The 15,747-nt window shown below is 40.2% G+C and overlaps 1 protein-coding gene across 3 annotated transcripts in view; it reads left to right on the top strand.

Moving 5' to 3' along the window:
- The window catches only part of ASCC1 (activating signal cointegrator 1 complex subunit 1), a 57,082-nt gene that overhangs the window by 22,776 nt on the left and 18,559 nt on the right, over positions 1-15,747 (top strand). For all 3 annotated transcript variants that reach the window (XM_081913185.1, XM_081913186.1, XM_081913187.1), the window contains exons 8-9: positions 3,334-3,458; positions 5,075-5,151. In XM_081913185.1, the coding sequence (XP_081769311.1) occupies positions 3,334-3,458; positions 5,075-5,151 (202 nt within the window). The remainder of the gene's footprint in view (positions 1-3,333; positions 3,459-5,074; positions 5,152-15,747) is intronic.

The following is a 15,747-nucleotide window of genomic DNA, read 5'->3' on the forward strand; positions in this document are numbered from 1 at the left end:
CCAGGATCTCTGATGCACATGGTGGTGCTGAGCCAGAATTCTTTAAAAATGAAACTAAATGCTACTGAAGTCCTGGCCCCATGGAAGGCAGAGAGAGGAAGGGGGAGCATGGAAGCTGAAAACTTTGTTTGGACCCGTTCAGACTTGTCTAGATGGCTAACCTGCGAGAATGTGGCCCCTGTCTTTTCAACTGACTGCTAAGTCACATTGTTATCACAATTTTCTAATGCTCTTTACTTTGCTTACTTGCAAAATATGAATGTTCATTTATTTTGTATTCAGTGTTGTCACTACCTTCCCTAAGAAACCAGTTTAAATATAGACCAGGCCATTCTTTTTGTTTTCTTTTCAAATGTATATTGAATGTTTCAATTTATTTATTTCTTCCCTTTGAAATGTATCTGTGGTTTCCTGAAAAGAAGCATCAGAGTAAATAGTTACAGCAAAATTAAATAAACAAGATTTAAATGTATCATTTCAAATTAATCCTCAGCTTTTGTTAAAATAAGGACTACCATGTTTTTATTTGCTTTAGCTTTCTGCCTTACAAGGAATCTGATCCGTAGGATCAATGGTAGAGACAGATCCTAATTACTTTGGGATTTTACAGTTTCAAAGAACAAGTGTCCATTGCTTCATAGCTCTCTCACTACCCATTAACTGGATTCTGTGCTACCAGGACATACATACTTGGGATGATATAAAAGCTAAGGTGCTTGGATTTAATAGATATACTCAGTAGATTCCATGAGTTTAATAACTAATAGTAACATACAGTATTAGTTACTCTGATACCTTAAATAAAGGGACTGACTCTTTCAACACTTAGGATTATAAAATAAGTTCTTGATCCATCCTTTATATGGCAATGTGAGAAGCAAATATCCTTTCTGATTTTTGTTTGCTTCTGAATAGTTGATTTCCCAAAGCATAAGAGTTCCCATTTCCCTCCTTTGCCTTGGTGATGCTGGAGACTGTGTTTAGACTGTGTGGGGTGGGGTGGGGGGAGGCAGTGAAATAAGGTTATGCTCTGATGGTTCCCATGTAGCAAAGACTTTGTAATTCATTTTAATTTGTCTCATTTCTTTGATTAATTTTATAACATCATAAAGCACCATTTTCACTTGAGCTATTTTGTTAATTTGTTTTAGTATCATCTGTGATGATACTTCTTTCATTTGTCATCGCTAATTTTAAAAGTCACTGATGTATCACCAGAAATAAAATGATGAGGGGCGAAACATAAGATTCAATCAGTAAGACTAGAAATTGGCCAGTAACTGCTTCAAAGGGACAGCTCAAAGCTAGCAGGCTGTAGCGTTAGCTCATCAAGGATTGTCAAGCAAATGGTGACCAGAGAGGGAGAGGGAATAACCTTATTACTGTTCCATCTCTGAGTAAGACCTAAAGGGCCAAGGTGGCAACTTATAGCTGGAAAGGGATGAGCTATCTGGCAAATTATGTTGCTAATGGACTTAGTGACAAGATTGTATAAGACTTCCCATTTGTGTGATGATTTCCCATTTTAATGAGCAGGAATGTTTGGTTTTAATGAATGTTCTCTGTCCGTGCTATGAATCTTGCTCAGTCCTTTCAAGGAAGAAAACATACTGAAGAGCTACGGGGCTTTAGAAATGTGTTCATCCCCTAGTGCACACATTTAGCTTGCAGTTAGCACAAATATAAATCATCACACTTTTGTGTGGGGAGATTACTTGTATGTTCTAGCAGGGACAAGTTCCTGTACACTTATCGAGCTTCCTGATTCCCGTATTTGACCTTTCAGAAACGTTCAGTTGTAATCAGAACTGGAATTAAACTGATGCCTTTAAGATGATGTAGAACCAGTGCTTTTCTTTTTGAAAAAAAAAGGGGGGAACTCGCCACAAAGTTTGTTTGTTTGTTTGTTTGTTGCGGGCCCAGTCATAGTGCTGCCGCCCCCACGGGCAGTGGCTAAATGTAAGATGTAATTAATAAACTCAAGCAGACAATGATCTGGATTAGAAATGGCCACAACTTTATTGCTTACAGATATAGGTGGATTTTTGGCTCAGGCATTGGGTATATATCTGTTCCAGTCCCCCTGCCATATGTGTGTGTGTGTGTATTTCCACTTATAGAAGCAACATAGTTCATTATGATTGATGTCATCAGAGACAGCTAAAATCTCACGGCAACTCTATACAGTTCTAGCTGCTTTGGTCAACTACTCATTTTTGGGTAGGTGTTCTCAGCTGGGAGCATTGCTTTGCCTCTTTTCTATCACTTTCTATCCTTCCACTTTTCCTGTGGAGAACCATTATCTCAAGCTGGAGCTGAAATGGTGAGGAGAGCTGCTGTATATGGTGACCTCATGTTTTCCTTCTGTCTGAATTCCATCACTCTGTGCTTTAAATGGCGTAAGGCAGAATAATTCATTCATAAGCACCAGCCTTGGAAAGCATTCCCAGATAAACCATGCAGCTGAGTTGTACCACAGCAGATTAAACCAAATGGGTTCAATTATGCTTGGCAGTGAATAAACAAAAAACGATCCATCTGACTTGTCTCTATATACATCTTAACACTTGACTGTAAATGTTTCGGGTTATTCTGGCAATGTTCAGAAAACAAACATGTCCAAATAAAGTTCCACCCTGTGGCTGTGTGCTGCAGGTTAATTCCAAAATGAATGTGATGTGCACACCCAAATAAAACGATCCTGTAGGATGACCTCCCTGTGTACCACATTGTCCTAGAAATGTCTGCATTGTAGGGTAGGGGAAGGTGCTGTATTGCTAGGGTTAAGCAAGGTATCGTCAGTTCCCAGCTACATTGTTTTATCACCTCTGTCACTAGAGACGATTAGTGACAGGTACCAGCATGACTTGAAGCAGTGCTTGTGATTCAGAGGTGATTTCTTTATCTCAGACAAGCATCCTTGGCCAAGTTTCTGATTTCCACACTACAAAGTTGTACATGGAACAAGATAGATTGTTTTTAGCATGATATCAAGCCATCTTCAGGTGGGGTCAGTATATTTTTGGTCTTAAGAACATAGTTTTGTCATCTCATCCCATGATTGATCCCTTATCTAGGCTTGCCTTGTATTCTAAGCCCAGTGACAAATGTGACTGAAACATTTTTTTCTGTACTCCAGACCCGCCAATTCCAACTTTCACCACTGATATCTCCCCACCTTGAAGAAATGGCAGGCTGCAAATGCAACATCTGTTGTTTGAGTAACAACAATTTTATGTATCTTTCCTTGCAGGGTTATGAACATACAATTATGTATGCCATTACAGTAATGAAAAAATGGTGGCTTTCCTTACTTCCTTTCGCTTTCCATAGGCTCCAGGTCATAGCAGATAGACTGACAGATCGGTTTGTGACCTCTGGACTAATGATGAAAGAGTGGGATCGGGTGAAACTCCATGCCACAGTCATGAACACAATCTTCCGGAAAGATCCTAGTGGTGAGCATTTGTTAAGGTCTCCTTGAGGAAATATAGCTACCACTTTGATCTCTGAAATTGCTGTATGGTTCCTGTGTTTGGTGTTGCTCATTTGTTATTGTTTTGTGACCTTTAGGCAGAAGATAATTGGTTCATGACTCTCAAAAGGAGTAGGGTTCCTTCATTAAGGTTACACAGTACAGAGCAGAGAAGAAATCTTTTGTTAAAACATTAAACATACTGTTTATATCTGGCAGAAATTGGCTCTTTCTTCCCCTTATGTCTGATGAAAGTTAGGGTATTGTATTGCTTTTTAGACAAGACTGTTACCGTCTTCATTCGTATTTCCTGTATCTAAAAAATGGATTTGGTTAATGCTATGTACTTCCAGGCTCCTGTATTGTTTTGCTTTGTTTTAGTGAGAATGACTATATCAGTAAATAGAATAGTAACTGAGTAATTGAACTGAACCCTGAACATGCCTTGCACTAATTCTAACATACTGCTTACAGCAAACTATGACAAGGACATTTCCTTAAGTCACTCTGTGCATTGCATATTTTAAGGCCATAAGAACTACCACGCTAAGTTCATCCAACTAACTGTATATCAAGATTTTGTCTTTGATTTTAGCTGATGGAACAAATAGGACACTTAATAGATGTGTTTGTGTGATGTCTGCATCTGAAAATTCAGACTTTCTATCAAAGAGTCCACACAATCTCAAATCCTGTGCCTGGGCTGCACATTAAAAAATATAAAAATTCTTAGTCCATCGAGGTTTTTACTATCCTTCCTGGAAGCAGTTCTCACAGGTGAACAGGTAGCTTGCTGCTTACAAGCCTGAATTACGAACTACTGCTCATGTTTATTTTTAACAAATAGACAACTTCCAAAAGTCGTATTTTCAGATAGCTGGTTTGCACAACATAGTAAGCCAAACTATGGCGTAGTGAGATAGCACTGAAGTTCTTTATTGATTTTAGCTTATGATTAATGAGGAGAGAACCACTGTTTCTGGTTCTTATGATATGCTAAGCTACACCTTGGCTTAGCTCAGTGCAATGCAACAGCTTGTTCCTTGCTATCATAAGGGCTAGAATTTTGAGGGGTTTTAATGAAACATGAACATCTCAGAAATATTGGTGGTTATATGCTTGTGAGGAGAATATGTAGATTTCAGAGTAACAGAGCCCTAGCTAAGGGGTAATTCATCTTCTTGAGTTTGTTCTCAGATACTGGCATTGAGAGATTAGAGACACCTTGTGAACAAGGATGCATTGCCCAAGTGCTTACTTTTCCTCATTGGTTTTAAATATATACTATGCAGAGTGATCAGATATTTGATTCTGGACTTGGTAATTCAAGAGATGAGAGAATGCTTTATTGCTGAAATGTGTTTTGACAGAGCCCTGAGTATTACACTCTAGTTTCCCCTTGGATGATTCTATTACACTGAGCTGTCAGCCCTGCATAATCCTTGCAACAATATTGATGACTGTAGGAATTTTGACATGATACTTTGGGAAATAATTTGCAGGTTTTCTTTCTTGTATAAAAGGTGAGTGCAGAGTTGTATTCCATGTGTGAAAAAACCCTTTTAGGCTGAGCTGTAATTTGATATATTTATTTTGCAGCTGAAGAGCAAAGTAATAGATCTGCAGGCAAATTTTCCAAGGAAAGGGAGTCATTTGATGGACGAAATATATTGAAGGTCAGTGTGAAGTAGGCTTGTTTAGCTTATGTTAAATGACATTCCAGGTGAAATTAAAAATAAATTGCAAACTTGCACCTGTATATTGTATCTATGATATCCTAATTGGTGGGAGAGAGGATGGACTATTGTACGTACTATGTATGTATGTACTTAAAAAGAATATATGTACTAAAAAGAAAGGAATTCAAACTGAAATGCTATTGGCATGTCTAACATCTGCAAAATGTATAAATGACACTGACATATGGAGGCACATTGACTGGTCTAAGTGAGATCCTAATATAGCTATTAGACATGTGATTGCTGATGCATGGGTCCTTTTGGACCCAGAAGAAGGTGGAATGGGGGCAGAATGGGGTGGGGCACTCATATACAGATATTGAAACTGTAGTCCAAAGCAGGTAACCATAGTTTACCAGTGGGAACAAAATAGGAACCTCTGTTTCGTTCAGGGGTTTGCAACCCGCGGCTCTGGAGCCACATGTGGCTCTTTTACACCTTTGCTGCGGCTCCAGGGCGGATACTAGCGAGGGGAGGGGCGCATTGTGCGCCCCGACACTCCCCACTGTGGCGGGCACTGTACTGGCTGTGACGTCGCATGGGGGTGGTGCGTGCGTTAGTCACGCACCGTCCCGTCACCTTCCCGCCCGCCCGCTACATTGTAAGGGGCATGTACGCTAGTCACTGTTTTGAAAGGGAGTGAAGAACACACAAACAAAAAAAGGTAACTTGTTAATTTAACGTTTATTTCTATGAGGAGGAGTAATTCTGAAACAAAGAAATAATAAAAAATGACAAAAAAGTTATTTTTATAATGACGAGTTTTGCGGCTCCCAGTTTTTTTTCTTCGGAAATGGGTCCAAGTGGCTCTTTTTGTCTTAAAGGCTGCAGACCCCTGGTTTAGTTAGAAATGCCTGCATTTCATTCAAGCATGCAATGAGAAAGGTGGCAATAATTTGCTGTCTATGCAGCCAAAAGAGTTGTTCATATCTTGGCATGTCAAACCCAGGTAGTATTATCCAAGCATAGTTATTGTGTGTGTGTGTGTGTGTGTGTCAGAAAGTCAGACAAAGACATACAATAATAAATACTTAATTGCAACACAGCAGAAAAGAATATAAGCTGTCATTAGGTCTACCTTAAGCTACTTTTGAGTCCTTCATTCCTTGAACATTCCCCAAATACTTAGATTTTTAAAAGAAGCATACATTCAAGTAGTTCATTCATCTCCCACCTGTCCCATCTTCCTGCTTGGCAACAAGTTAAAGATTGTGTCATTTGCACTTCTGTGTCTTGACTTGGCATGCTGATGTATGGAGTTTCTAAGTGGAAAAATACATTACATTTGATCACCCATGTCTATTATTCATACCACAGCTCTGTGAAATGTGAGACAGACCAGTTGTTTTTTAGAAGCATTAATTGTGGGGTTAAATTTTTTTTTTTTTTTACTGTTCCAGCCAATAGAACCATTGGCTGTTTGATGCATGAAAGAATGCTGCTAATTTCCCCCAAGCACGCCTTCTTTTAAGAAACACCATCTTTCTCCAGCACCCCCACATTCTTTCGCCACTCATTTGGCATTTCCCTCCTCGTTGCCAACTGCCCAGAGGAACACCCACTGGCACTAATTAAGTATGACTCATAACTGGCAGTAGAGCCCTGACAGCCCGACCATTGATCAGTGATGCGTTCTTTTGAATTTTGCTCTGATAGGCGCTCTTGCCCCTGCCATTTTATATTAGTTACATTCTTCTGCTAATTCTCCTTGCAAAGTAGTTTCCTTGGGTTTAGAGACAGAAGCCCAAATGTCAGATTGGTTACGAATGCAGCTGCAGCAACTGTCACAGCATACCAGCTGCACCCTGCCATCTAAATGCAATGTGCTTTACAAACTCACCCATTCTCCCTTACTTCTTAAATTGTAGTCTTTCATTTATTTATTTTTACTTCCAGTCCAGATTTTGTATTGTTGACTTGTTATTTGCTTTGTGGATGCTTATGCAACCAGCTCAGTGATTGGGGTTAATTCTCCCAGTCGGATAACTTTCAGATTGGTTTGATAACTGAAAATGGGAGCATGCCAGGTAAGAGCAAGCCCCTTTTTATAGAGCATAACCAAAAGAGGTCGAGCAGTAGTATAAAGAAATTTCATTTGGAAGTGGTAATTAAAGTATATTTGCAAACTCCAAGTGGGAACAGCAAAAAAAAAAAGTGCACAGCTCAGGCACAAGCTGATGAACTTCCTGCAGCAAGTTAGGCACAGGCCTATTTTAAAACACTTTTTCATTTTTGTTCTGCTGTGATACTGGACTGGTACCGTATCAGCCACCGATGATAATATGGAGAATCAGTACACCTCCAGTGGCATTTTCTTCCATAATATGCCACTGCAGATAGCCTTTCCAATAACCTTTTCTGTTATAAATGTAGATTTTTTTTATTTTGCAGTCATTACCTACCAGTGTAGATCTTTGAGATCTATTAACTCACCTTGAATTAATTTCATCCACATCAGCACATCTGCCAGTGTCTTCCAACAATTATTTAATGCTTCACAATAAGCAATATGCATATTAAAAATAAACCTTAGGCTTCTGTGCATCCAGACATTTTCCAGCAACAGCCCTGTTAGACAAACAGAAGATCCGTTACAGCACAATCCTGTGCATATTTACTCAGAATTAAACCCGCTGAATCACAGAGCAATCTTGACACTGGCTGGGCAGCCGAGGGGCATGAATGAATGGGGTGGCCACTGCTGCATCCACAGCCTTGCTACTCAACATTGCCTGGGGCAGATAAAACCCTGTTCCATGCTGATGTGGAACTGATGTGGTGACTGTTCCTGGATCAGGCCCGATACCATCAAGTGACTGCAGTGGGGTTAGTTTGGGATTCAGTGAATCTAGGGCCAGTGCAAACCCACCCCCCAACATGCCCCATTGGGGGGCTTTCTGCGAGTTCCTGCTAGCGATACTTCCACCCCAACCTACACTTTCAGTGGGCAGAACAAGGAGCTCCAGGCTGGAGGAGTGATGCTAGCAGAGCTCTGAGGAGAGACTGTGACAGATTGGGGAGTTGGATTGCAGCTTTAAGTGTGTTATGCCAAGTATGTTTAGGATTACTGCCACACTTTGATCATTTTGCTCTTGTCAAAATACTAGGGCAGGGTTTTTCAAACTGTTTTTGGACTACAGTTCCTATCATCCCTGACCATTGGTCCTGCTAGCTAGGAATGATGTGAGTTGTAGTCCAACAACAGCTGGAGACCCAATTTTGGGGAACCCTGTACTAGGGGCTTCCACCCCTGCTGGCTTAACTCACCAACCTCATTTACCCCCACCCCGCTAAAACCACCCTATCCCCTTCCTTGCCAAAGCCACCTCCCCCCTTACAGCTTGCCAAACTCCTCCCCATTAGATCAGGCTCAATCTTTATCTCCCTTACCCCTAGTGGGCCAAAGTGATTTTTTTGAAGCTGTGCTGGGACATCAAAATGAACTGAGGTTTGAAGGGAGAAGTTTCTGGGGGATGGGTGCTGGAGAAGCTGATAGGCAGGTGGGTTCATGCCTTCCAGTGTACTCCCCCATGCTACCCCCTGTGGAGGTTTGAATGAGAAACGTGGGGTGGGGGCATTTGGAAACCTTGAGTAGCCAAACCTCCCACCTCCTCCTCTTGGATTTAGTCAACTCTCCCCCTCACTCTATTTACAGTATTCATTCTGGTTTGTTTGGGACTTGAGTACTGGCCATTACCTTTAAATTCGTAAACACCTTAGGATCAGTATATCAAATGCACTGGCTCCTCCTACCTTATGAGCCTGCCTGTTCTGTGAGGTCATTTGGAGAAGCCTGTTTGTGTATCCCACTGATATCTGAGAGTGGGCTGCTGGGAATGTTCAATAGAGCACTCTCCCCTATTGTGTCTAGGCTTTGGATTACTCTGCCTGGCAGATTTATTTATTATTTTGTTCCAGCAGTTTGTTTCTCCTTTTTGGCCTTCTCTTTTGCATGTATTTGATTTGTATTTTCTGCTATCCCCCCCCCCCTTTTAAGTGAGTTTTTTAAAAGTGATTTGTGGTGTATGTGTGTATTTACCATGCTGTGAGTTACCTTCAGTGCCTCATATTAAGGCAGGAAGGCAGAATATAAATGCATTGAGAATAATTACTCCTACTACTACTGAAGAGGCCAGACGTTAGGCATTAGGATGCAACAGTAGGGGCTCAAGAGGTAATAAGTCTGTAAGAAGCCAGAATACATGAGGCTGGGAGAATTTTGAGATTAAAGTCGGCTGGTACCTTCCTGTAGAAAACACCATACTGACTGTAATAAATATATAGTAGAAAGTAATCTGATAGAAAGGGCTCAGCAGGTGTCGCATGTTTTCAAATGGATGAGAACATAAAATAACTTTTTGCCTGCTTATAACTGCTACCAAATGCCAACGTAAACAGAAATGTTTTCTTGCTTCCAACAATGTTTAAATTTTGGAAAATTTGGGGCAGGCTTGTGGATTCTATGTTTGGACAGCTGCTGGTAGTTCTTTTCTATGTGCCGTTGTCACCAGAAAAACCCAGGAATGTGATCCTGAAGAGGGCACTCCTAGCTGATCTTAGAAATCATGAAGAAACATGTGAGAGGAAGGCTTTAAGGAAGGGTTTCCCAAACTTGGGTCTCCAGCTGCTTTTGAACTATAATTCCCATCATCCCTCATGCTGCTAGCTAGGAATGGTGGGAGTTGTAGTCCAAAAACAACTGGAGACCCAGTTTGGGAAACTCTGCTCTAATGAGTCTAAGCCATTATTGACTGTATGTTCTGAAAGAAGATGTCATCTCTTCCTTCATATGCAAAGTCCAGTATAATGGGATCCCAGTGACATAGAGTCCCCTTTTGTTTAAAGCAGGAGTAGTCAACATATTACGGATGTTGGACTCCCAATTTCCATAATCTCTCACAATTGTCTGTGCAGGCTAAAGCTGATGGGAGTTGTAGACTGATAAAATATGGGGGCTATTGCAGTGTATATCCCCAGGTTTGCAGATTTCCAGAGGCTTTAACTGACAGTGCTCGGTAATAATCTATCCCTTCATAAGATTCCTGCATACACTTAACTCTTGTTTATTTTAAGGATGTATAAAGATCTTAACATAAAACCTCTAAGTGGTGAACAAGAGTGCATAAACATGCATAAGATAAAATCCATCATAAAACAAAACTATAAAGTATAGTTGGAATGTAGGAATATAACCTTATATTGAGTTAGATCATTGATCCATCTAACACAGTACAGTGGTACCTCGGTTTTCCAACGTAATCTGTTCCGGAAGACCGTTTGACTTCGGAAACATTCAAAAACTGAAGCATTTACTTCCAGAAGCATTTACTTACGGAAAACTCAATACGGAAGCTGCGTGGAATGTTCGACTTCCGAAAAGCATTCGAAAACCGAAGCAGTTACTTCTGGGTTTTTGGCGTTCGAAAACCAAAACGTTCGACTTCTGAGACGTTTGAAAAACGAGGTACCACTGTATTGTCTATACTGACAGGGTTTCAGGGTTTCAGACGTTCCCAGCCCTACCTGCCAGAGAATGAGGTGGGACCTTCTTCATGCAAAGCAGATGCTGTGCCACTGAGCTATAAGCCCCTTTTCCATAATAAAAAAAGCCTTCATCATAGATCATATCAACTGAAAAGCAATGCTGGAGAAGGCCTGAGTAAAAAGGACAGAGTAGTAGGTTTGTCCAATCATCAAGGAAACAGAGTTCCTTACAACTGGTACACTCATGCTGAAGGTTCTCTTGCCAGTTGAATGCATGACACAGCAAGCAAGGTCTTATCATACATTTCCTTAACAATTCTTTGCACTGCACTGACCCGCTAAGGTTTCCCTTTCATCCTATGGCGTAAACCTCACACTTACTTCACTTCCAATCCATTAGAATGTCCAGGCCTTGAGGTACTCTGCTCCTGTAATGAAGCGAAGATCATTTGGTGTCTTTCCATCTCTCTGTGTTTAGGAAAAGTAAGGGAGATTTAGCAAAAGATAATAAAGTGATAATGGGGTATGATCTGTGAGTACACTTGTAATCCACATGTCGGTAAATAGATATAACCTAGATGCAGGACACAGATTTTTAGTATGACCCTTAACTTTGTAATGTCATATATTTAAAGTGAAATAGAGGGGAAACTGCCTGGATTTTTTTAAAAAAATAGCCTAGAGTAACAGCTGCCTACATAATGCTGAGCAGAGTTAATTACATCCTGATAGAGAAGGGTTTTATGGCATTCCACAACAGCCATTATTGAGAAACTGACAGAGCTTAACTTTCTTAATAATGACCCTCCCAGGCTACAGCCCCATCTCCACTAGTGCTGAACACTGAAAATCAGTTTGGTTATTTTATTTAATTACAATACGAGAAAGAAGTGCTAAGGCATTGTTGAGTTTGTACAGGCCATATTGAGGGGGTCTGGTTGCAATCTGAGTGACTTGGATGAGCCCACAATCATATTCTTCTAAAAGCTAGCTCCTGGATTCTCTTGTTTTGTCACACAAAATGAGAGACTAGTCTATAAAGCCAAGGGTGGGGATATGCATATAGGAATGGACTTCGTTCTTAAAGGCTTCCATAGAGTCCTATTGGGTAAAGTAAGCTAAGATGCAAACTGGGACTGGATTGCAGGGGACTAGGAAAATCTACCTGTGCTCTGGACATGGGGCTCATGAGTGTATCCTGGTGCAGCTCATTGGCTATGAGTCAGTTGCTTCCTGTGACAAATAAATGAATTGAAAGATGGTGTGTCAGTAGGGATGGGAGTGGAACATGTCTTGTATTGCAGCTACTTGGGTCACTTGGTGCAGGAGTGGGTTCAGCTCTCATCCCAGCAGTGTTCCCACATGCATCTTTTTATTTTAAAACGAGTAGCTGCTGTCTGGTCTTATAGGTAAAAGTACTGTACTTGGGTACACTGTTCTGAAGCCTGCTTCTTTCTTCTGAAATTAGGAGATCCAGTCTCCACTGACAATGTTGCATGCTAAATGTACACCAGTTGGAGCTACTTTTTTAGTCAAGCTGTTTATAAAGTTTCCAAATAAATAATATTATACTCACACTTGTGAGTCCCTACAATATATGTGCTCTCCTTCCACCCTTCATAATGACAGGCATTTCACAAGTAAATTAAGAAAAGCAAGATGACTATAACACACTACTGGCATGCTTCGTAAACACCAGAAGATAAAACTAAGAAGTTGATGAAAGAAAACAAATATATGTTTTGTAGCATTTTTGGATAGAATATTTGGTGAAGAGTGTTTTTTTAATATTGTAGTGGCTAGGTAGAAAAATTGAAAGGAGAATTGGAAACACATAATGCCACTTTGCACACTGCAGAACATTGCATCTATTTCTGATCCCTGCATTATTAAAGGATTCTGATATACTAGAGAAAATTCAAGAACACACAATTAGAATGATGCTGTGGTAGGGAGACCGCAGGGCTAAAGAGAGATTCAAAATCAACTTTTGCATTGTCTGGAGAAAGGAAGATTAAAGGGGCTGGATGACTGTATAAATACATTAATAGAAATCTAATATTTGAGGGGGGAAAGCTTTTTTACATCCTCTGAATATGGGCAATCCTTAAGCTAGTGATCTAAGAGAGAATATGAGAACATTCAGAAGAGAGACTGGGAAGAAAATTTATTTTGTTGGAGTAACTCGAATACAGCAAAAAAGAAAAAGAAAAAAGGCAATCCACTGGAGAAACAATTCTAGGAAGAAGTGAATAAGAAATGTAATACAGTATAGGGAATTTGTGATATTTTTGTATCTTTCCCTTTCCCTCATACTCCTTTCAATGGGCATTCCTTTCAATGCATTGGGTCAGTAGACCACACTGACCCAATGCATTATGTATCTTATGAGACAGAAGCTTTATGGGAGAAAGTATGTGATTTATTTTGGACATTCTGTATCCCCTTTATGTTAGACTTTCCAGAGTATGTGTGCAATTCACAGCTACAAGGCGATAAATATCATTGGGCACACTCTCACTCCTATACTTAAAAGTACATCCTTCCATTGGGAGAGCTATCCATTTATTACAGCTCCTGCTTCCTGTTCTTTAACCAGTGCCTGATCCATAAGAGGACCTGTCCTCTTATCCCATGACTGCCCGCTAAATCTATTCTCTCCCTTAAAACAAAGCACTCCAGTTTGCACTTCACAATATACTGGGAGTCGGGTATTGTTGTCATCTGTAAGTACTAACTTACTTGATTATTCTCTGCTACTGACCTTGAGTAACCTTTCCAAAAAGCATGGAGAAAATGCCCAGAGGCAAGCATATGTATAGAAAGAGATGTTCCAGTCTCAATCTTTAGGTTTATTGTAAGAGTAATTCAGATGTTTTTGCCTGAGAACAGACTCTTGGGGGACCTACTTGTGGCATATTAACATATATGAATCTTTGGTATTGCCCTAAGGAGGAAATAGCTCTTGATCTGAAGACGAATGTCTAGATTCCTTACACTCTTGTGAACACCTCAGTGTTCAATCCTTCCCTCAGCAAAACACAAACAGAGAGATGGAGCACACAAATTGGTTGTCAAATAATGTGATAGTTCCGCTTAAGGTAGTAGAATGAGGTCACATAACAGCAAGATACTGCTTCACGGAAGTAGCACTGGTACCAAGACAACAGGGTCTGCTGAAGGTGTGAATGGAATATTGTAACGTGCCCAAGTTTTGCAATATGGAGAGACATAGTGGAATGCTTGCTTCTGTTTCAAGTAGTCTTTGTTTAGCTGCGAGGCTACTTGGGAAGCAACCAATAAGGCCCATTTTGCAGCCTAACTACTTCTAAAGCCATCAATACCTCATTAACACATTAGACTCTCAGAGGCCTACATGGCTTCATTCAAAGTGCATTAAAGTTAATGGAGCATCACTAAAATGTGCCAGAGAGCTCTGTGCAGATGTATCTTTAATTCATTATTTTTCAGCAGGTGCCATTACTGCTTGCTTAACTCTCTTGTAACACCGATTAAAGGAGAGGGAACTCTGTATGTGCTTGTCTCTGTGTGCAGCTAGTTACTCAAGAGTATGATCTGTTACTAATTTGAGTGCGGTCCTGTGGGTGGGCTAGTAGTTTGTTAGCAGTGGGTATTGAAAATAATGGAGCATAAAATGCAGCAAATGTGGGTATTTCCAGGTATTGTAATTAGGTCTTGTACCAAGAGTGACTCTGTTGCATGATCATTTAAGTATAACAGGCCTTTGGCTAATTAAACAATCTATGGCCTTTTAAACTGTTTTAGGGGGGTATTGTTTTTATTTGTTACTGAGGTATGTATTTTTGTGTTTTTATATTGTAAACCGCTCTGTGATGCTCGGATGAAGGGAAGAACAACGGTCTCCCTTGGGAGGTGAGGGACTCTCCTTCATCGGAGGTTTTTAAGCAGAGGTTGGATGGCCATCTGTCATGGATGCTTTAGTTGAAACTCCTGCATTGCAGAGGGTTGGACTAGATGACCCTTGGGGGTCCCTTCCAACTCTACAATTCTATGATTCTATGAATTGCCTTCATAATTCAAACACTATCTAATTTTGTTCTCAAATCTTGGGGTTTTTTAACCCTAGCATGAGACTTTTTAATAAGCTTCATTATATTAAAGTTCTTGTGGAAACAGTTAATCAAAATGAGAACTGAACGAAAAGAATATTGTGCTTGCTGATAAAACAGAGGCTTCTATAAATTGCTTGGCATGTTAGTTTTGCAGAATAAGACACAACATTTGGGGAGCTTTGAAGGTGTTTTTATGGAATCCTAAGGAGACCCCATTAATCCTTTATAATCCTACATCTCCAGATCATAGCTCTTTAAAATATTAATACAATGCAGAATACATTTTTTTAAAAAAAAGAATGGGAAGGGAAGTGGACTGGATAGACCACTTCATTCTTGAAGGCAAAGTCCTTCGTGAAACCTTATCCAGATCAATAGTCTTCTCCAATGTTCATGGAACACTTTTCATGCACACTCACTTATGGAAGAACCACTGTCTTATTATTTAGTGGAACAATCTGTCTGAGCCAAGCCAAATGCTGCAGTAGGAGGGAAAAAAGGTCGCTGGATAGCTAGCCTGTTGGATCAGGAGAAAAAAACTGGTAGCCTCTTGAGGATGAAGCACAAGCTATTCAAATAAAAGGCATTCTTATCACAGCATCATCCCAGTCAGCATTCTCAGTGTGACAATCTGTCTTGCTCCAGAAGTGCAGGGAAAAGCTAGGATTTCCCAGCCTGGCCCTGAGAAGGCTTCTGTGCCTTTTGTTTCATATAAGGGAGAATTTTGGCATGTGCTGTCTTCCAAAGTTTTGTGACTGGAGATGCAATTGGACCCAGAAAAAAAACATACAAGATTGAGGGGTGGGGGGAGAGAAAAGCTGAACGCAACAGATTCTGAGTAGTACACCAGATTTTAAAGAAAAAGTATAAAATACTCTTACAAATTATTCCTTTGGGACTTGATGACATTATTTGCTCCTTTTGCTATTCTAGGGAGACTGTTCCAGAAATCTGT

The sequence above is a fragment of the Podarcis melisellensis genome, assembly GCF_964234715.1.
Source record: "Podarcis melisellensis genome assembly, chromosome: 5".
In the NCBI taxonomy this organism is placed as follows: Eukaryota; Metazoa; Chordata; class Lepidosauria; order Squamata; family Lacertidae; genus Podarcis; species Podarcis melisellensis.